The 21,328-nt window shown below is 41.8% G+C and overlaps 1 protein-coding gene across 5 annotated transcripts in view; it reads left to right on the plus strand.

Annotated features, from left to right (window-relative positions):
• ZNF827 (zinc finger protein 827) overlaps window positions 1-21,328 on the plus strand; it is a 172,994-nt gene that overhangs the window by 107,350 nt on the left and 44,316 nt on the right. For all 5 annotated transcript variants that reach the window (XM_042935378.1, XM_042935382.1, XM_042935383.1 and 2 more), the window contains exon 8: window positions 4,962-5,065. In XM_042935378.1, the coding sequence (XP_042791312.1) occupies window positions 4,962-5,065 (104 nt within the window). The remainder of the gene's footprint in view (window positions 1-4,961; window positions 5,066-21,328) is intronic.

Raw genomic sequence — 21,328 nt, forward strand, 5'->3', positions numbered from 1 at the left:
ATCTTAACTTCTAGAGGGAGGGAAAGACTAAATCATTTTCACGTGCTGTGTTTCTCAGGTGAAAAAGTCTTTCTTCAGTTACCTGGGATCCTGCATACTGAAATGGCTGCTCCCATCCCCCCTTCAGCCCTCCTTCCTGTATCCCTTCCTTTTGCTCTGTTCGTTCCAAGGAGGATCTGCGGTTCTGTACCGCCCCTGAGCTGCCTGGATGTTAAGGGATCACAGGAGGGAGGCAGTGTAGCTTAGTGGGTAAGAGTGCAGACTGGGATGCCAGCCTGCCTGTATTCAAATCTGAGCTCAGCTCACGGGCATGGACAATCACTTCCTTTCTCTGTGCCCCAGTCTCTGCATTCCTTATGGATAATAATAATAGTAGCCACCCAGTACGGCCCTTGTGAGGACTAACCTGAAGTTAATATACACAAAGTACTTTAGAACAGTGAGTAGCGATATATGCATCAGTTGCTACTTTTTTTGAGCATGTACTGTGTACTAAGAACATTAACATGAAATACCTTACTTAACCTTGCAGCACCCTTACAAAGAAGGTATTTTGAAACTTTTTTCCAGTGATGAAACAGAGGCTAGAGAGTCTGTTGACCGGAAGTCACTTAACTATTAAATGGCCAGTACGGAATGCAGACTCAGATTGTTGCAAACGGTGTGCTAAACCACCGCGCTCCCCGCCTCCGGGGGACGCCTCCCAATGCAGAGCACTGCAGCTGCACGTTTGGCCTGAGACTGATGCCCTGTTAATCTAATATCGTCTCTTTCTAGAGAAGACCTCACATTAGGCTCATGCTGCCTTGGCTTGTGAAGGGTCCTTCATTGATTCCTTGCCCCGTAACATTGCTTGTCCTTTGTTGCCTTTTTAGTATGCAGCATGACTCCTTCTCGCTGAGAAGAAACCTCTTCTGTGCTGTGCAGGATAAAGCTGCATCCAGGGTAGAAAATTATTTGGAATGTTGTTTCCCTCGGTGATTGTCTCCCTTTCAACTCAATTTCTTCTGAGTGGCTTGGTGATAACTGGGCTTCACTCCTCACGTCGGTGGAGATCTGCGATGCAGAGGTAGCCCATTTCCAGTATTTAGCAAAATCTAGGAGCCTGTTCCTGGCACATACCGTGGCAGCCTCGTCCTGGTTCACCTGGAAACCTGAGGGTTGGTTTTAAATGTACCTTGGGGTGCCTGGGTGGCTCAGTAGGTTAAGCATCCGACTCTTAGTTTTTTAGTGTGGGGTCATGATCTCGTGGTTCATGAGTTTGAGCCCCACATCGAACTTGGGATTCTCTCTCTCTCCCCGTCTCTCTGCCCATCCCGTGCTCGTGTGCACACCTCTCTCTCTCTCTCTAAATAAATAAATAAACTTAAAAAAATAAATGTACCTGTAGTCTTTACCTGCCCTATCTCTTAAACCATTATTCGGTCTGCATGTGTCACTGCTGGTTTGCTGCGTTGGCCACCGGTGTCACGATGTCTCATGTGGACCGCTACTCTGGCCACCTGTCTTGTCTTCTGCAGGCCCCACTGCTTTGTTAAAACACAGCAGGACTTCCCACTGCTGTTGGGACAAAGTCAGGATCCCTACATGCAGTGTGCCTTCCTTCCCCAGGCTTTAGCCTCATGTCCCTCCTCGATGCGCCTTCCAGCAGCTCTGTAGATGGGCTGTGTTCTCTGTGCAGGGGACACTTTCCCCATTTTCCCACAACCCTACCCTCCCTTCAGGTCTCGACTCAGTTAGCCAGGCTAGCCCCCACACCCTCCCCCCCGCCCCGTAACACTGTACCCTCCCTTCCACAGCGTTAGACTCCGTTACAGTTCCCTTTCATGTACCCACACAGGTCTTTGCACTCCCTGAGATTTGGAGTCATGGCTGGTTTTGCTGACCATTATGTTCCCAAGGCCTGGCACGTTGTAGGCACTCACTAGACAGCTGCTGGCAGATCGAGGGAATGGGGGAAGTACCCACCATGTCTCTGTGGCAAGAAGGGTGACATTTTGAGATACCCATTAGGGAGCCCTTTTTGAGATTCTTGATGTCCTCAGAGGGAACTCTCCACATTTCAGACCAAACAGTTTGTGGGTTTCTCCGAACTCTAAGATTTTAAGGGAATTGCTACCTCCAGAGTCACAATAATATGCAGACCCACTGCCTGACCTTTAACCCTGTGCCTGGGGACCAGCTCCTGGTGTCTCTCCTGTGAACTGTCCGCTCAGACACAAGAATAGCACTGGCACCTTTGTATGGAAGCTCCAGCACTACCCAGGTGGGAGTGGAGAAATCTTAATACTCTGGGTTTGACCAACAATCCTCCAAGGTGTCTCTGTCCTTAAAAGCCCTTTGATTGTTAACCACGTCCTTCACCGAAGAGTTGGAAATTAACCTAGTCACCCAGAAGTCAAAAAGACTCTTCAAAATCAGAGTGGCTTTTTCTTCGTTTATTTTATACAAGAAAACTCTACGCTTTCTGTCAACTTGTAGGTTGGCTCATTTATGCTCCTATTTGAGTTAGGCAAAGATGCAAATAAAAAATAACTCACATTTATTGAGCACTTAGTGTTTACCAGGCACTACAGAAGCATATTCTCCAGACCATCTTATTCAGTCCTGACAGCTCCTCTGTGAGGTGTGGATGCTGTGATCACCCCACTTTATAGACAAGAAACGGAGGCTCGGAGAAGCTCGATAATACGTGTAAGGTCACACAGCCGAAGTGGTGAGGCTGGGATTTGAACTCAGAGCTGCCTACCTTTGAGCACGTGCTATTGGCCACCTTACTGCATCGCCTTATCCTTTCAAGTATTCTGTATCACTTGCAGGTTATGAGCTGTTTGGCATAAAACGTTTCCCCATTTCCCATCACCTACTAGCCTGTAGCAGGTTCACTCTTTAAGCCCCTTTAAATTGTTTTATGTTTAAGATATAACTAAAAAGCCTGCCATACAAAGTTGCATTAAATCTGGCCTGACAGTCATATCAAATATTGTGAACTAATATATGTTTTACTTCTTGTACTTACAAGAAGTATGTCTTCCGTCTTTATCTTAATATTTCCTTTTACTATTTAATGACAGTAACCATAGCCTTGAGGCATGTTTAGAAAAGCAACACTAGTCGTGGCAGTACTAGTCTCGTGTGCCCTCACATCTTTTCCTTCCCCTAATTTGCAGGGATGTTTTTAAATTTTTTTTTAATGTTTATTATTTTCGAGAGGGAGGTGGAGACAGAGCACGAGCTGGGGAGAGGCAGAAGTAAGGAGACAGAATCCGAAGTGTACTCCAGGCTTTGAGCTGTCAGCACAGAGCCCAGTGTGGGGCTTGAACCCGTAAACTGTGACACCATGGCCTGAGCCGAAGTCGGAGGCCGATTGAGCCTCCCAGGCTTCCCCCTGGTTTGCAGTTTCGAAGGGGACCTGATCCCTGCAGGCTGACTCTCCTTGGCTTGTGGGAAGGTTCCACCAATCCGACGCCCTGGTGGGAGAAGGGGGAGGGGCTTAGGGAAGACCACTCCCTTTCCGTCTCCTGCGGGAGCTGCATCTCCTCCAAGGTGCAGACCCTACCAGGTGGCTCCCGACCTTGGGCTCCATCTACCTCCTTCTTTTGTTCCTCCAGCCAAAGGGAGGCGCCAGTCTGTGTCGGGCTGCATTACTGTCCCTATGGACCTTCACCACCTGTGTACCCACTTCCTCCATTAAATTTCCTCTGTTGTAGAGAAAGATACCATATGTTTTCACTCTTATGTGGATCCTGAGAAACTTAACAGAAACCCATGGGGGAGGGGAAGGAAAAAAAAAAAAAGAGGTTAGAGTGGGAGAGAGCCAAAGCATAAGAGACTCTTAAAAACTGAAAACAAACTGAGGGTTGATGGGGGGGTGGGAGGGAGGGGAGGGTGGGTGATGGGTATTGAGGGGGGCATCTTTTGGGATGAGCACTGGGTGTTGTATGGAAACCAGTTTGACAATAAATTTCATATAGTGAAAAAAAATAACAAATAAAAATAAATAAATAAATTTCCTCTGTTGTAAATAAATTGGGCTGTCGTTCTCCAGGTTGGACTGTACTGATAACTGCAGTATTCACACATGTGATCACATTACTTATTTTCAGTTTACTTTAGAGGAATGGACGGTGGATGCTACAATTGGATTAGAAAACTCTGGTTAAAAGCAACCAAATCCTTTGTGTTCGCTGCAGAGCAAAACCCTGGCTGGATGTCTGACATCCCTGCTTCTAGTTCTAGCTGAGCCACTCGGGGAACTGAGAACCAGTCAAGTCAGGGCCTCAGTTTCATGGGAAATAATGGGTCCCCAGGGTCCTTTCAGGAGTCCCGTTAGCTGGCTTAACTCCTTCCAAAACAAGATGGTTCTAGGATGCAGTCTCGGTTTCCGTGGGGACCGGTGAATTATCTCTTAAAGTGCACTGGCCCCTGACTCTGGCCTGCCTGCTGTCCTTCTGATGCGTGCTATTGGTCCTAAGCACCCAGGTGACAGAATGTGCATGAACCAGGGCGAATCTCTTGCTCCTCTGGGAAGAACCTCAAATAGGCCTTTGTGATTCTGATCCTGATCTGGGCAGTTGGTCTTCATCTGGGCACAACACACTTAGTGAACATATAGTACAAGAGTAAAATTTACTGCTCAGCTGTCCTGACTGTGCTTAACAATGTTTCAAAGATGGTGATATTTCATATATTCACCTTAAATATAAAACCAACAGACAGAATATACAGACAGCACTTGTCTGATGTAATATATTTTCTCCTCCATTTTAAGCACAATCTTCTTAGATTCTGTAAACACCATTTTTTTTTTAAAAAGGTACCTTATCCTGCATTTGTGTGTGTGTGTGTGTGTGTGTGTCTGTGTGTCTGTCTGTGTGTCTGTGTGTCTTTGGGGCCGGATGCTCTGGGTAATGTAAGTAACTTTGATTTCCTAAACTTTGCTCTGCTTTCCCCCACCCCAGCCCTTTCTTTTCAGAAGATACATTTAGACAATCACCATTCACCTCTAATTCGAAAGACCTGCTGCCCAGTGACTCTGTGCTTCACGGAAGAATATCAGCGCCAGGTATGGAAACATTATTGACTTTGCTTCTACTGTTGGTTGCTTAAAATTACTTTTCTGATATGTGTAAATTCTCAGATACTCTCAGCTTATGTGCTGAAGTTATTCGTCTGAAGCTAATTTTTCTTTTTTAAAGGAGAAACTCAATTTTAACAGCCACAAAGGTTTATTAAAATCAAGGGTCGGCAGTAATCGAGTGCTTCATTTTTGCTTTAGGAGCTCGTTGTTCTTTACCTGCTGATGTTTCGTTCATACAGCAAATTTCTTTTTCTTTGAAAGAGCTAAGTATAACCTGAAAGTAATTTGCTTTACACACTGTTAGTATTTCGGGCAGACTGCCAGGAGGGCAGTGGCAAGAACTAATCACCAGCAGGGAAGGTCATGACCCTAGTGGGGTGTGGGTGGCCACAAAGACCACTCTGGTTTCCATGGAGGCAGCACAGCTCATTAAGACAATCTCGCCACCCGGACTCCGCCTCTCTTCTTAATCAGAGTATCTGCATATATCCATCTAATGTTCCTTTTTGCAATCTCAGCATCAATACATAATTTATTATCTACTCTCCTTTCCAGAGTAGAAGGCAAGATGTGTTTTCTGTCCCCTTCCCAATTGCATGGCCATCCCTCAGGGCTTGTCTGTGTGTTCTCAGAGTTATTATGAGATGAGAACACTTGAGAACCACTGCACGGTAGCCCATAGTCCTCACCCTCCCACCTCCCACCCCAACCCCAGTGCAGCAGCCTGAAAGCTTCCTGCTGTTGTTACTTTAGTTCCAGCAACTGAGAAAATTTCAGAAGCTCTCCACGGCCTCTGCACCCATTCATTTGTCCAGGAGAGCATGGGAGACCAAGGCCACGAGTGTTCAGGAAGGGCTTATAGCAGGGTCGTTGGCCAGGAACCCCTGCAACGATAAAGCCCAAGTGTCTCCCACTCGCCCAAGGAGCCAGGTGTCACAGATGGCTGGAAGTCTGAGTGTTTTGCAATTCAGAAAGAGCCAAGAAGCATCTCAGGAAATACTGGCTTGGGGTAGCACACACAGGTCACTGGAAGTGGTTTGTGACAAACACTGGGGGGGGGGGGGGGGGGGGAAATGCAACTCTTTGTCACTCTTTAGTCTTGTCATGGCAGATCCGTTTCTTCTCATCTCCAAAGAGTCCAGGTACTTACATACTTTTTAGGTTTGCAAGGCTTTTCAAACGCCATAGATAACGCGCTACCCCCAAAACACATTACATTATACCTGGTTCTAGAGGTGGAGAGAAATTTTGCTTAGTTGATGTCTTCATTCTCAAACAGGAGCTATTTGAACTACTGTTTGCTTCCCACAGTGTCGTTTTGTATAGCCATCTCCCTAGTCCCCAAATTATCACCCTGCTGTTAAGTTGATGGATTGTGACTTTCTAATGTCAAAATAACTGCCTAGGAACTGCCTGTCAGAGTGCTGTGACCCATACAGCCAGCATCCCGTGATGTATATCCAAACCCTGCATTGCTGCCCTAATAATGTTTGGCTTGGCTATATTTTAAGAAGGTTTTATTGGTCAAGTTACAACTCGACCTCAAAGAGTGATATCAGTGTATGTTTCACTGTGTATAGAAGAGGTTTGTGTGGTTTGCTGGATAGACCTATTACAAATTAGATAAACTCACTTAAAATGTTAACTTTTATTTTGGGTGGGAAGTCAGCATAACTGGGATTTTTGAAATGTAAATCTACCATTCTGAGGGAGAATCAGTCTATACTTCTAAGAGCCTTTATTTAGGCAGGGGACAAACAAAATGAGTATACATTTTGCTAAAACAGACAACTAACAAGGAACTTTAAAAAAAAAAAGCTAGTTGAAAATGCTTTAGAAATGGAGTCAAATTAGAAAAAATTAAAAATGACAAGGACAACCTTGTAATCACAAAGTTCCCATAACCTGAAGACATGTTTTGTGAGGACAGCCTCAATAATTTGGGCTAACTGTGGAGAAGACCGATCTGAATTAACAAAAGATTGCAGGACGGAGACTTTTCGAGAAAACATTTCTTTCAAGTCTGGATAGTGATAAATGGCCATCGTATTCTGACTACAGCTCCTCAGTCCCTTTCCCACAATTCTGAAATCCAAAAAGCTCCACCAACTGCAATTTTTTTAATAAGTTACTTAGTGTCAAAACCTAATGGGAGGCGATTTATAGCCCTTATGTACTACCAAGGGTGAAATTCATACATTTTGCTACAGAAATATCAACGTGCTTGACTATGAAGGCCCACTGGAGTGTTATGTAAAATATGTCTCAGGCATCATATTATCATTCTAAAATAAGAGAAAGTATGAGTCCCAAACACGTCAGAGCCCAGGGGTCTCAGCTAGATAGTGTGGACCTACAATTATTCTAGTACTCTGCTAAATGCAGTACTGGAAGCAAAGACATTAAAGCGACAGTTGAGGACCTTGAGGTTCACGGGTATAAGAGTCATGGATTCCTACAGAAAATTTCAGAAGACCGAGTGGGCAGCAGATTGCTGAATCATTGGAGATGTGGCAAGAAAGAGGAGTCCAATGGGGGATGTTCTCATGCTAAGGCAACATTATTGATGAGGACCTGGGTTTAAAGAGAAAAGGAAGTGGTTGGTGAGAGAGGCAGACAAAGGGTCAGTTCATGGGTTTGGGAGACTGGTTAGCTTTGCTATGAGCAAGTTGAATTGGGAGGAATAGTGTCTGTGCAGAAATGGGGAAGCCAGGAAGGAGACAGGTGGCTTTAGTGACTAGGCAAAAAATAATTTGTTGTTACTGTATAAATAAAGGCCTCAGAGTTCTTAGAAATCTTCTCTTCAGTAGTTTAAACATTACCATTACAATGTTATTTCTATTCTTTAGTTACTTAGCAAACTTCTTCTTTCCAGAGATAATGCAAAGATAAGTATCAGCCCAAAGAATTGTCTCCGATTCCCAATTAGTAGAGACCATAATTAATGAGGTTTAACATGTCTGGTTTCAATCTTCAGCAAATGCTGAAGACCCATAGCTTTCTTCTCATCCCCAAAGAGTTCAGGTACCTACATGCTTTTTAGGTTTGTGGGGCTTTTCAAACACCATAGATAATGTGCTTATATATTTATATACCTTCTATCAACGGGATGAGATTATCTTCTAAACACTTCTGGAGTAAGCCCGTGGGGCAGGGGAGGCGTGCCACGCGAGAGCACCCTTTAGGACGCCACAGCTCCACACCAAGGGGACCCACCCAGCGTGTTGTGATTGTGTTGCAGGCCTGTGGAGAGTGAAGCAAGCAGCATGGGGGATAGCAAAGTGGGGAGAGGTGGGTAGGGCTGTGGACTGCGAAGACATCGAGAATAGCACACTTAACTAGGCATTTGCCTTCGGCAGATGGTGTCTGAGACACACAGCTGCCGCCATCCCAGAGAAACAGAATAAACACAGAGCTTCAGGGTGTCCTGGCCTTCGTCGTTGCCACTATTTCTAGACTGACTTTCCTGAGAACCAAAGAATGTTCATGAGCCAAGACCTAACATTTTCACTTGCTGTGAATGTCTGAGACAGAGGGAACACCAGGAATCCTTAATAAAATGACGAGTTAAAAGCTCCTGTCACCTTCAGCTGGAGGGACATGGGGACAAAATATCCTTAAAGCCATGAATAGATGCCTGAGTGCACCCTGGGTGGTGGTGTTGCTGATGGTGATTTTACAAAAGGAAGAAAAGAACTTTCCTATAATGGGGGAGATAGAAATTACAGACCATGTATGATTTAATGTACTTTGTCTAATTTGTCGTTGTCTCACTTTGTAGAAGATTTACACTAATAGAAAAAAGAGTGTGAGATCGGGTGTTTTTCAGGGCACCAAGGGCTGGTCTGTATAAGGAGTGGATGCATTAGTACCATTGTACCTGCAGCTGTTTACAATTCCCCATCGTCTTTCCATAAGCAAAGACCATCAAGAGAAGAATTTATATCTCAGCACTACTTTTAAACAATATGGAGCTTCAATTCTTGTGTTATTATGATTTTGAAGGCGCAGTATGTTTGCTCTGTATTAAGCCAAAAAACAAAAACACAACCAGAGCGGGTGTGAAGGGAAATGTGGGTCTCTGTGGAATTCTTTCAAAGTGTTTGGAGTCACTGATGCTTCTGTTTGATATTTCAGACCGAGCTTAGAGTTAGACAATGCAAAACGTATCAACAATTACATTTGTAAACCCCTGCCCCGATCATTTGCCAGAACCCCTTAAAAAGAAAACAACACTTTTTGTCGTTGTTGTTTACAGCACATAAACAGGATGTACAGAACACGGGGAGAGTTTGGGTCCTTCCAGGACTTGGTATGCCAATCAGGATCTGCTGTGAAGCTAACAAGACCAGTTTGGAGTGGTCTGCCTTGTCACTGGGCCAATTCTCAATCTATTTTCCTCTCTCTGTTCTGCCCATCAATCTAATATAAGTGGTACCATCTCATATACTTCACTGAAATCGAAACAAATGATGCCTCATGTCGAGGGGCACCCACAGTGGACTGTCCGCCTGCCATGCTACTGGCCAGATAGGAATGACCTCTTTCAGACTGTTGGCTTTGAAGATGTGCACATCGCCTTCCTTTACATTAAGACTTAACCAGCTCAGAGAGAGAGACAGAGACAGACAGACAGACAGACAGACAGATAGACAACTCTGTCCTAGATTACAGCAAAGTGTTTTCTTTAATCCTTTTTCAAACACAGCGGATTCTTTTTAAATTCAGACTAAGTCACGGATAAACAGTAGAACATTTGAGTGTTGTTGGTGTGTATCATTTTGTAGCTTAAGCTCCTTTTGATTACACACATTCGTTGCGTACAGAGAAGGAAGCTAATAAAACATGGGTTTGAACTGCACGGGTCCACTTAAATGCAGCTTTTTTTTTTTTTTTTTGGTAAACACTGTATAGTACTGTAAATGTATTTTCTCTTCCTTATGATTTTCTTAATTTTCTTTTCTCTAGCCGTCTTTATTGTAAGAATACTGTATACAGTACATATAACCTATAACATTCAAGATAATGTGCTCATCAACCATATTATTGGGAAGGTTACCAGTCAACAGTATGGTATTATTGTTAATACCATAGTTAATACCAGTAGTTAAGTTTTTGGGGAGCCAGAAGTTATATGCAATTTTCGGCTGCATGGGGTCAGCACCCCAATACCCCTGTGTTGTTCAAGGGTCAAATGTAATTATCAGGGCACAGGACCGATGTCATTTCATTTAATTCTGAAAACAACTCACCGAGACATGGGAATTATGTTTACTTTACAAATGACTAAATGGAGGTTCAGAGAGATTTAATAACTTTTCCAATTTTATTGAGATATGATTGACATATCAGATGGTGTTAGTTTAAGGTAGACAACATAATGATTTGGTATATATATATTGTACAGTGGTTACCACAATAAGTTTAGGTACCATCCATCACCATACACAGTGACACACTTTTTTTCTCATGATGAGAACTTCTAAGCTCTACGCTGGCAGTAACTTAAAGATTAACGATACGATAGCGTTACCTATGCTGTACGTTACGTCCTCATGACTTAGTTGTCTTATAACTGGGAGTCTGCACCTTCTGCAGAGAGATTTAATAGCCAGTACGAAGCACTCTGTACTTGTACCTGTACTAGGACCTTTTGCGGAGAGGCTTAATAGCTTGTACAAGTCCTGCCGTTGGTGAGCGGCAGCACCGGAATTCAAACCCGGAACTGCACACAGTACATTTTCTTCCTTTGTGCCCTGTCACGCCACCTGCTAAGTCAGGTGAGGTGTCACTGGCCGTGAGCATAAGGAACACATCTCTACGGTATTTGTTCACATATACCCACATTTGGCATCTGACGTATCACTGATGGATTACCCTTTTTTAGTTAAGAATAAAAAGTAGCCCTTTAAGTAAAATACTTCAAAGAAGTTACAAGATAAGAATATTCTGTGTATCAATGTAATTTTGTTTATCAATGTAATTCTAATTCTACATTTTGAATTCTAATTCTAATTAAAATTAGATCTAATTAGATCTACAGCAAGGCTAGATCTAATTAGATCTAATTTTAATTAGAATTCTAATTCTAATTTTGTCCTCTTCTCTTCCATTTCTTTCTTTTCTTTCTTCCTTTAAAATATCTGGTAATCGTAGTCCCTTAAAATGCTTCTTTCAATTAAGAAAATTAAAGAAAGGGTTAATGTTTATTTTCAGTCATTTTTAGTAGATCCTCTGAACCATAGAAATAGTTTCAGGAAACTGTAAAAACCTCTTGGTTAAATAAAGCGCATAATGCTGAAGGTAGTGGTGATCCAGTCAGCAGTACAGAAGAAAAAGTTCTAGACTGGGAATCAGGAGAGCCCAGGTGTTAAGTGTAGCCCACTTTCCAGTAGAAAGAGGATAGAAGGTCTCCAAGCTTCTTCCATATCCCTTCTTTTTCAAAATGTCCAGGGGCGCCTGGGTGGCTCAGTCGGTTAAGCGTCCGACTTCGCTCAGGTCATGATCTCACGGTCTGTGAGTTCAAGCCCCGCGTCAGGCTCTGTGCTGGCTGCTCAGAGCCTGGAGCCTGTTTCAGATTCTGTGTCTTCCTCTCTCTCTGACCCTCCCCCATTCATGCTCTGTCTCTCTCTGTCTCAAAAATAAACGTTAAAAAATTTAAAAAAAATAAAAAATAATAATAATAAAAAAAGGGTCTACCATCTGGAGCAGTCCTGTCAACTTCAGCCCAGGTGCCTTTATTTTTTTTGGTAGGGCCCAAACTATAATGCTGGAACTGGGCAAAATCAGTCTCTACCCCTGAAATTCTACCGCCCACACTAAGAGTTGGCGACGGGACAAGTCACCATAAGTATTCGGTATTGGGGGTGGTAGCAGCTGGGAAGGGGCGCAAGAAGGGTTTCTAGGAAGCCAGGATGTTACATTTCTTTCTTTCTTTTTTTTTTAATGTTTATTTTTGAGAGAGAGAGAGCACGTGCGAGGGAAGGAGGGGGAGAGAGGTGGGTGGGTAGGGAGAGGGAGAGGGAGACAGAGGATCTGAAGCAGGATCTGCTCTATCAGTGCAAAACTCGATATAAGGTTTGAACCCATGAACTGTGAGATCATGACCTGAGCTGAAGTCGGATGCTCAACGAACTGAGTCACCCAGGCGCCCCAAGGATGTTCCATTTCTTTACCTGGCTGCTGATTACATGCTTATGTAATTTTGTGAAAATTCACCAAGCTGTGCACTATGAGTCTTTCTGCATTTGTTAGGGCTAATTGGCTTATTCACAAATAGATGGGTCTAGATGCCAAGTGGTCACCTCCAAACCATCAATCTGAGTGCATGTTCATTTCAGAGACTAGGACAGTGATGATGAGGACAGCAGTCTTTCAATTATCCACCTTTTAGTCTGCAGGAGCATTTCCATTTGTAGCACGAACTTATTGCCCTGAACTAAATGACACGTAGACTGATATATCTGATTCCTGTTGTGTTTCAAATTGGAAAGCTATTCTGTATTGCTTATAGCATTTCTTTGATGTACTCGCAGTAGATGAACTGTAGTCTGTCCAGCTGTTTACCGGAGGGAAAGTTTTCATTGTTTCGGATTTTCCTGATCTAGATGATGTTACTTGAAGCTAAAAAAGATGTTCTCGGAACTAGCCCCATCCATCCCTCACCAGCCTAATGAATTCATGGGTGAATTCTAAAAAAAGAGCTATTGACTCCGTTCAGAACTCCTTGCAGAAAAGGGGCTTGCATTAATCACTGTCAACTTTGTATCCAGGTTAGCCCTTCTCAAAACTATAACCAATGGGGTCTCTGCAGACCAACGCTTGTGGGGTTCACACACTGAAGTGCAGGTGCACTTTTTTAATGGGTGGTCAGCTTTGCGAAGGAGAAATTTATTGGATGCCTCACATGAGCTGTCTCTAAAGACAGGACAAAGACAGGACCAGAAAACAACTGTGGTTGTTTGACCAAGCCTCTTTATCTCCGCCCAGATGGCACAGGGGTTGAATCACTTGGTATCGAAGATAATCATCAACATTTTCATGTTTGTTCTTTGTGGGAAATGTAACATCCAAAAGCCCCGGGGGCTGTGACCACTTTGGCCCCGGCCCTGCGTCTTCCTGTGAACACAACAAATGTGTATATGCTCCCATAAAATTTTCTGCACCCCATTTACAAGGCCTCAGCAGTGCCTGTGGTCGTGATTTTACTTTTGCAAAGACTATTGAAGCACCTTGAGAATGAATAAAAGGCCAAATTCTCAAGTATGTGTAATGGATGATGAAGAGTATTTGTTTGAAAATGGGAATGTAGTAACCTCTGGCTTCAGTTTGGGACTGGCTAATTCAATCTACAAGGCCTATTCTGTGTATACAATATGTCTTTCCATTCCTTTGCTATCAAAAATACATATTCTCATTTCATGCAATTTCTTCTTTGTGTTTATTCCTTTTCAGGGCAGCAACTGCCCTCCGGTAACCGGGATAGAAAAAAAGAGAAAAATCGTTGCAAACTAGACCATATATTTTCATTTAAACAAACCCATTCTGTATTCCCATATGTAGGGCCAAATGAGTGCTTCTCGGTGGTAAGAGAGACACCCCCACATCACACCACAGCCCGTTTCTTGATGTCATTATAGGAATGACAGTCAGGGGCTTCATTTTTTGGCTTATGCAGCGTCTTTCCTTTAGCAGAGTACTTATCATTTCTGTTCTCAATTTATCTTCCAGAAAAGAAAACTTAACTAGAAGCACAAAAGTATGGGCAGTCTTTGAATTTGCTTCATGATATTTGGTCCACTGTACCATCTGCTGGAGTTCTATTGAGACATCCCATGCAGAGGTCCCTCAACCACTTGCCGTTCAACAGGTCCCAAACAAAGCATACCATTTTCCCCTACCTTCCCCTGTCCCTTCCAAAAGTCAATTGATTGATTGGTTAAAACCCTCCTCTCTATTCTGTTGTTTTCTGTTTTAGTGGATAGCATCATCATCATCACCCACCATGACACAAACCTTAAAGTTGGACACCATTTGTTTGGGTTTGCTTAGGAGCAGATCCTGAGACAAAAAGTTGAGTGCAAGTAGTTCTGTAGGAAGTGACACAGGAAACACTGGGAGAGGAATGAGGAAGCAAGCCAAGGGAAAGAAGGCATCCAATAAGGGGACTGTCATCCAACAGGTCACCTGCTGTGGACAACTGGAGGGTAATTCACGCAATGGAAGGCCTCAGACTTTCCTCCCCAATAGGTTAAGAGAGCTGGGATGTTTATGTGGTCTACCATCGATCACTTAAACCCGCTCTCAGGAGTCAATTCCCTCACGCTGTGGTCTCCAGCACAGGTGAGCAAAGCAGGCTTCAGTGGCTAGAGAAAAATCCTTGGCGGATATATGCAGGTGCTGGCAGCGGGAAGGCAGCATTGAAGCAGTAAAGGCCATGTGATCACTGAGGAAGGGAGGGCAGGAATGGCAGCATTTGCTGCATCAGCTCTCATTATTACCTCTTCTGCACCCTCCACTTCCATTCAGTTACCTTTCCTCCTGCATAGATCCTACCTCCTACCTCTCCTAAACGCATTCTTCTCTTTCAGTCCCAACTGCCAAGAACTTCATTCAAGTCTCCATCATTGGTCCTCTGGATTACAACAACAGCCTCTGGCTGGTCTCCCTATGTCCAGGGTCACTCCCACCATTCCCTTCTCTCCATCCTCAAGTCCTAGTCTTTCTAGAAGGCGGATCTCATCGTGTCCCTCTCAGCCCTGCTGATTTCCCATTGCCCTCTAGATAAAGTCTACACTTTGCACGTGCACTCTCCTGTATGCTGCCTGTTTGGTTGTTTTTTTTAATAGCCTGTGTTTTCTTTGGAAATCGTTCCCTGCCACTCCAAAACTGGATTAGATACCACTTCCTTTCATGTCCTTGGATATTTAGAATTCCCTGTTTACTCATCACCTTCTTGATTAACTGCAAGCTCTTTTGTGGGCATAAACTGTCTTGTTGACCATTATGTCTCCCAGAAGCTAGCACCTAATATAGTTGCTAATCAGATCTTGGGAGGAAAACATATTGTTGAAAAACCATTAGTTTGTAAGAACTAGTGTTAAATGTTCTAAAGAGAGATCTGATAAGGCTTTGATTATCACACAGATCTGTTTTTGACTACAGATAAAAATGGATCCCTTTATAAATATAAGATGTGCAGTAAAGCCCTTTCCAAATATAGTTGGTCTCTCTGTCTAATATGAGTAGCACACTACCATGATGTAACTCTCTTTTTTAGCATTAAACAGTTTGGTTTGACAAGAGAAAGATTGCCGGGCTGTTGTGTTCATTTTTTTTCACCTTGGATATAGATCTAACTGCCAACCACCAAAGAAACTTCCAAAGGCAGAGAGTGGATAATGGAGGTACAAGAAGAGTTTAGTTGGTTTGATGTGAAAAGTCAATACTTGAATTACGGTTACTATTACACTGATTTTCTTTTTTTTTTTTTAATTTTTTTTAATATGAAATGTATTGCAAATTGGTTTCCATACAACACCCAGTGCTCATCCCAACAGGTGCCCTCCTCAATGCCCATCACCCCCTTTCCCCTCCCTCCCACCCCCCCCCCCCCCCCCATCAACCCTTATTGTCAGTTTTTAAGAGTCTCTTATGGTTTGGCTCCCTCCCTAACTTTTTTTATTTTCCTTCCCCTCCCCCATGGTCTTCTGTTAAGTTTCTCGGGATCCACATAAGAGTGAAAACATATGGTATCTGTCTTTCTCTGTATGACTTATTTCACTTAGCATAACACTCTCCAGTTCCATCCAAGTTGCTACAAAAGGCCATATTTCATTCTTTCTCATTGCCAAGTAGTATTCCATTGACTATTACACTGATTTTCATGTTTAATAATAAACTTCCCAGGCCTAAAATTCCCTGTGTCATTAACCTCATTTTAAAAGTTTAGAATTATTTCATATAGAATTTTTCCACATCCGTGAGCCAACTGCTTTATCAAATAAGCTTCTTGTTTAATGTAAATTATTTTATTGAAGGACAGTGTTATATTTTGATCCAAATAGGACAAAAGTTCACATAGTAGTGTCTCATAAAGACTAGAGGCAAGCTTTGTGTGAGACAGATTTGAATTCAGGCCTGAATCCTGGAATTTGGACAGCCCATGAAATGAAAACATCTTTTTTTTTTTTTTCTTTCAAATCATTAAAAAGTTGTACACGGCTTTTTTCTCTTGCTTGGAAACATGTTCCACAAATCTTTTGACACTTCCTCAAGTGTTTCTTCCACATGAAGAGAGGAGCCGTTTTCTACAGCTCTCAGACTACACAGCTCCCTAGCCTTATACCTGTCTCCTCACCTCTGCAAGAAACAACAGTTAGCCCTACTACAGATGGAAATTAACTCCCATGCACGCCATTTTGCCCTCAGCTACATGCTGTCTCAAATGTTTCTGCATTCTATCTCATCTCAGTCTTTTCCTTCCTTTTTTTCTATTGTGAGCCATTGTGGGGGTTACCCGAGGCGGTAGTTCCATTAAATACTCTATTAAACATGTAAAAAAGAAAGGAGTCCTCTAAGTTACAGAGACTTATGATGCTCCGGTGTTATTTTGTGAGCTTGGAATCTGATGTCCCATTCTAGGAATTTAATCTACAAATAGACTTGAACAAGTAACACTATAGTATGTGGACAAGGATGTAAGGTATATGGACAGAGATGTGCTGTGTAAGATGTGCAGCATAAAGATTTGAAACAAATTCAATGTCCATAGGTAGAAAGTTGATGAAATGAGCCATGGGACATTCTGTGGGAAACAATAGCCATTAAAAAAAAGATGAAGGGAATCTATAGAAATGTATTTGAACGGATGTCCAAGAGATAATGTTAGATTTAGAAAAACAAACACAAAAAACTGGCTGCAGACAACAGGTGTAACATGATCCCATTTATGGTAAAAAAAAAAAAAAAAAGAGGTGGTACATTTATGTGCACATAATATGCATGGATGTACATGGATAATTTCTCAACAGATAAACTGTTCACAGTGGTTACCCCTGAAGAGTGAAAAGGACTGGGTTTGGGAGGAGAGAGATAGTAAGGGAAAGGTATTCTTTTATTTTTCAGTTTGTATCCTTTATTCTATTTTTTTTACCATGAATTTACATTACCTTTATAACTTCTAAAAACTTAAAAAAGTAAAGTATGTGTTCAAATCATGTTTTGGTTTTTGGTTTTTTTTTAGAATCTGTCATTTACACATGATGACTTTAGGCCTTAATGAATAATCTGTAAAGTAAGTGAACTACTGAAAATAGAGATAAAACAGTGACTCTTAGCCATCTTACCTCAGTGAGCAGTCCCAGCCAGAAGCCAGTTAAGTGACTATTTATAAAGCAGGTTACAAATCCCCTTGAATGGAATGATCCTATCGTTTATAAAATGTGTGCATACAGGAAAAAAATCAGAAAGAGTAGATGCAGAAATATTAACTGTTGTCTCCATTTACTTAGGGTTTCAAGTGATTTTTACTTTTATTTTATGGACTGACATTTTTACAATAAGCATATATTATTTTTGTAATCAGAAAACCTCAATAAGCTCCCTTCATTTTGAACAAAGGAGAAATTATCTTCTATATTCTGGTCCTCAATGGTTGACACCAGATCTTTCTGGAAGTTTCTATCATGAGAAAATGCCTGGAGCTTTGGATAAGGAGATCAACCTTTTTGTTACCTAAAAGCAACAAAAGTGAATGGAAATATTTTCAGCTAGAAGAGATGTTGGGGGCGGGGGGGGGGGGGGGGCTTGTAAATGGTCTTTGGAAAGTAGAACCCATCTTAAGATATCAAAGTACCTCAAACTAGGGAATACTGTTTTAACATCTTGTATTTATTGGCACCTACTACCTTCACGATTTCCCCATCCTCTGTTACACGCACCCTCAGATACTCTTTCCCATCCAGGCTTTCCAGTCAAAATGACTCATCCATCTGCAGAATCTAGTTCTTGCCTTAAGTATCCAGGAATGAGTCACTCAATCAGTTGGTTCTCTTTTAACTTGAATGGAATTAGGCTCAGGGATGTTCAATTGAAAGATTCATGAATGGGTGGGGGTGGGGGGGTGGGGAGAAGGCATTGGTGAGGTTATCTGGGAAATCAGCAGTTTTATAGAAATGAGAATGGGGCTGGGGGAAGTAGAATAATTAAGGAGTCAGATAGCCCAGAGGGAGAATGATTTACAAAAAAAGATTAGGTCCAAACTCTGGCTGTCAGTCTTTGCTAGAGTATGGTGGCAGGAATTAATTGGTTATATGGATTTTAGGTAACTATTTTGTCTTTCAGACAAAATGACTCCTACCAATTATTTTCTTGCTCACTAATTTTGTATGTACTCTGTAGGTACTTGCCAAAAGAAAAGCAGGGGGAAATTTTACTCAGAAAAAAAAAAAATGTGTACTCTTGCAAATGCTTTTAACATGTAGGCATGCTTTCGGTATGTGAAAGTTATTTTTGACACTATTTTTGGCCAAATTGGTTTTCATTTTTATGAAAAATGTTAATTTTTAAAGCACTCCGGTCTATCTCCCAACTGTTACTTTTATCACTCGAAAATGTGGTATTTTAAAAATATCATCACTGGTGTCATACTAAGACTTGCCTTGAATTACATGCCTTTCATAGTAATTAATGTTTTTTTTTTTTTAAGAGGCATTTGGACATGAAAAAGGAATAAAATGAAAGTTCACCAAGATGTTCATAGCAGTTGTCTTTAAGGGGTGGTGATGGATCTGTGGTTGTGTTTCTTTTTTTTCCCCCACTTGTCTCTGTTCTTCTTGTTCTCTGTAATGAGCACGGAACACTTTTATAAAGGAAAAAAAAAAACAAAACCTAATTTATTAGAGGGAGTAAGGTGTTAAGGAACAAAGATAAGGTTCCCGGTGTTTTGAGTTACACTATAATAATTATTATGGTCACATGCAAGGTAGGTCTTTTGTCCAAGGCTCCTAAACATCTTGTGTTACCGCGAACAAATATTGGCAGAGTCATTTCCAAAATTTTATGTTAAATATCCTGCAAGTTACTACCAAAGAGCTGTGAAACCCTCATATGAAATACAAATATGACCACAGTCATTTAAATACATGTTTCATGTCGGGTACTTACTCAGCTCACTTGAGGAGTGGTTGAAGTCTCAGGATGGTTACTTATTTTTAACCTCACGAAGGAGATTAATGAATTAAATTTATCTTAGGGCGCCAGCTGTCAAAGAAGTACTGCGCACCATCTTATTTAACTTGGTCGTGGAAATAGTGTTCAAGGGAACACTCCGCTGTACTATTGTGTTGCACGGCTGGTCTCATAAATGTCATTCGTCAAGGTATAATTAATAAACTAATAGCTGCTCTGGAGGGTATTTTCAGTAGTTCTATCAAAATAATAAGCATTCACATTTCTGTCGCATCTTTTTTGTTTCCTAATCAATTAGAAAAATGACCTCAGTGGCTGCAGACCAGTTCATTGACTTTCCCCTTCGATTGTTTTCATTCTGCTCCATCAGTGTCAGGGGGACACTGAGATGTTATGAAATGAGAATTAAATATAAAAGGATCTGAGTATCATTACATATCTGATAAACAGTGTAGGAAGCTATGCTAAGGTGTGTGTACCACTGAGATGAAAAGAAAGTTCACTGACTCATTCAACAAATACTTATTGAGCAGCTATTATATACCAAGTACTTTTGTGGTCCTGGGGAACAGCAATGAACAAAGGGTCTCTGTCCTTATGGGGTTTACGCTCAAGGGAGAGAGGCAGACAACAAACAACTAATTATACTGGGTGAGTATAATATGTACACACACATATATAATAACATCATAAAAACATGTTATTCGTGTTAAATGTAATATATAATAACATCATGGGAAAACTAAGCAAGGTAGGGAGAAGGTGGTTGGGAAGGGGTCACCCAAGGTAGGGTGGTAGAGAAAGCTCTCCCTGAGAGAGATAAAAAGTATCAAGCAGACCCTGGAGCCAGTTCAGGAGCGAGTCTTGTCAAGCCATGTGGGATAGAGTGTTCTGGGTAAAGGAAGCAGTCATAACAAGGCCCTGGGGTGAGGGTGCATTTGGCACAGGAAGTGACAGCCAGAAGAGAGGGGAGGCTGGAAGGAAATAAAGGAGAATAGTTTATAGGGCCTCCTGGTGAATAGCAGGGCCTTGGGCTTTCATTGTAAGCATGCCAGGAACAAGAGGAATGTTTTGAGCAGAGAAATGGCATAATCTCACTTCCATTTTAAAAAATTAATCCGACTCTTTCTTGTTTAATCTTTAAAGCCCGAATAAAGTCCCCTGAAAGGCTTAATGGAAACAGAGAGGCCTGCAGAAAGATAAGAGAGGCAAAGAAAGTTAATTGAATTTGCTGAGTATTATTTTTATAGTGGATGGGATCTGTGCATATCCCTTGAATAATTAATTATTGATGGTAAGTTTTGCCCAAGATTTCTCTCATTTAATTTTTCTTACTATTAAGTTATTCTAAAAGAGAGTATATTTTTATTATGTTTAGTTGAAAGTTTGATTTTCTTTCCCAATTACTTAAAAATGGCTATCGAGATATTTTAACTGAATATTTATGGGAAAAAGTATACAAAACTCAATGTACTATTAAAAGACTCAGAAAGTTACAGAGTTTGAGATTAGAAATTTTTAAAGGCAACCATAAGACAGATTCATTATTTAGAATTCATTGTAGAAAAGAGAATGCTTTCATGAGAAAGGTGACTTCAGCTTCACACAAGACTTGCTCCAGTATTATTTCTTTTCTTTTTTTAAAAATTTTTTTTTCAACGTTTTTTTATTTATTTTTGGGACAGAGAGAGACAGAGCATGAACGGGGGAGGGGCAGAGAGAGAGGGAGACACAGAATCGGAAACAGGCTCCAGGCTCCGAGCCATCAGCCCAGAGCCTGACGCGGGGCTCGCACTCACAGACCTCGAGATCGTGACCTGGCTGAAGTCGGACGCTTAACCGACTGCGCCACCCAGGCGCCCCTCCAGTATTATTTCTAAAGAGCTATGTCAGGGAACTATGAATTCACCAATAAAACTGCAAATTACTCTAACAGATGCTTACAAAGTGTGCCTAGAGGCTATTGTATATGCGTGTTTTGCCAGTTCTGGCATTGAAGAGGTGATTTACAATCCTAAAACCACTAATGACAGCATTTTACAAATGTTATGCCCAATT

The sequence above is a fragment of the Panthera leo genome, chromosome B1 (assembly GCF_018350215.1).
Source record: "Panthera leo isolate Ple1 chromosome B1, P.leo_Ple1_pat1.1, whole genome shotgun sequence".
Taxonomy (NCBI): domain Eukaryota; kingdom Metazoa; phylum Chordata; class Mammalia; order Carnivora; family Felidae; genus Panthera; species Panthera leo.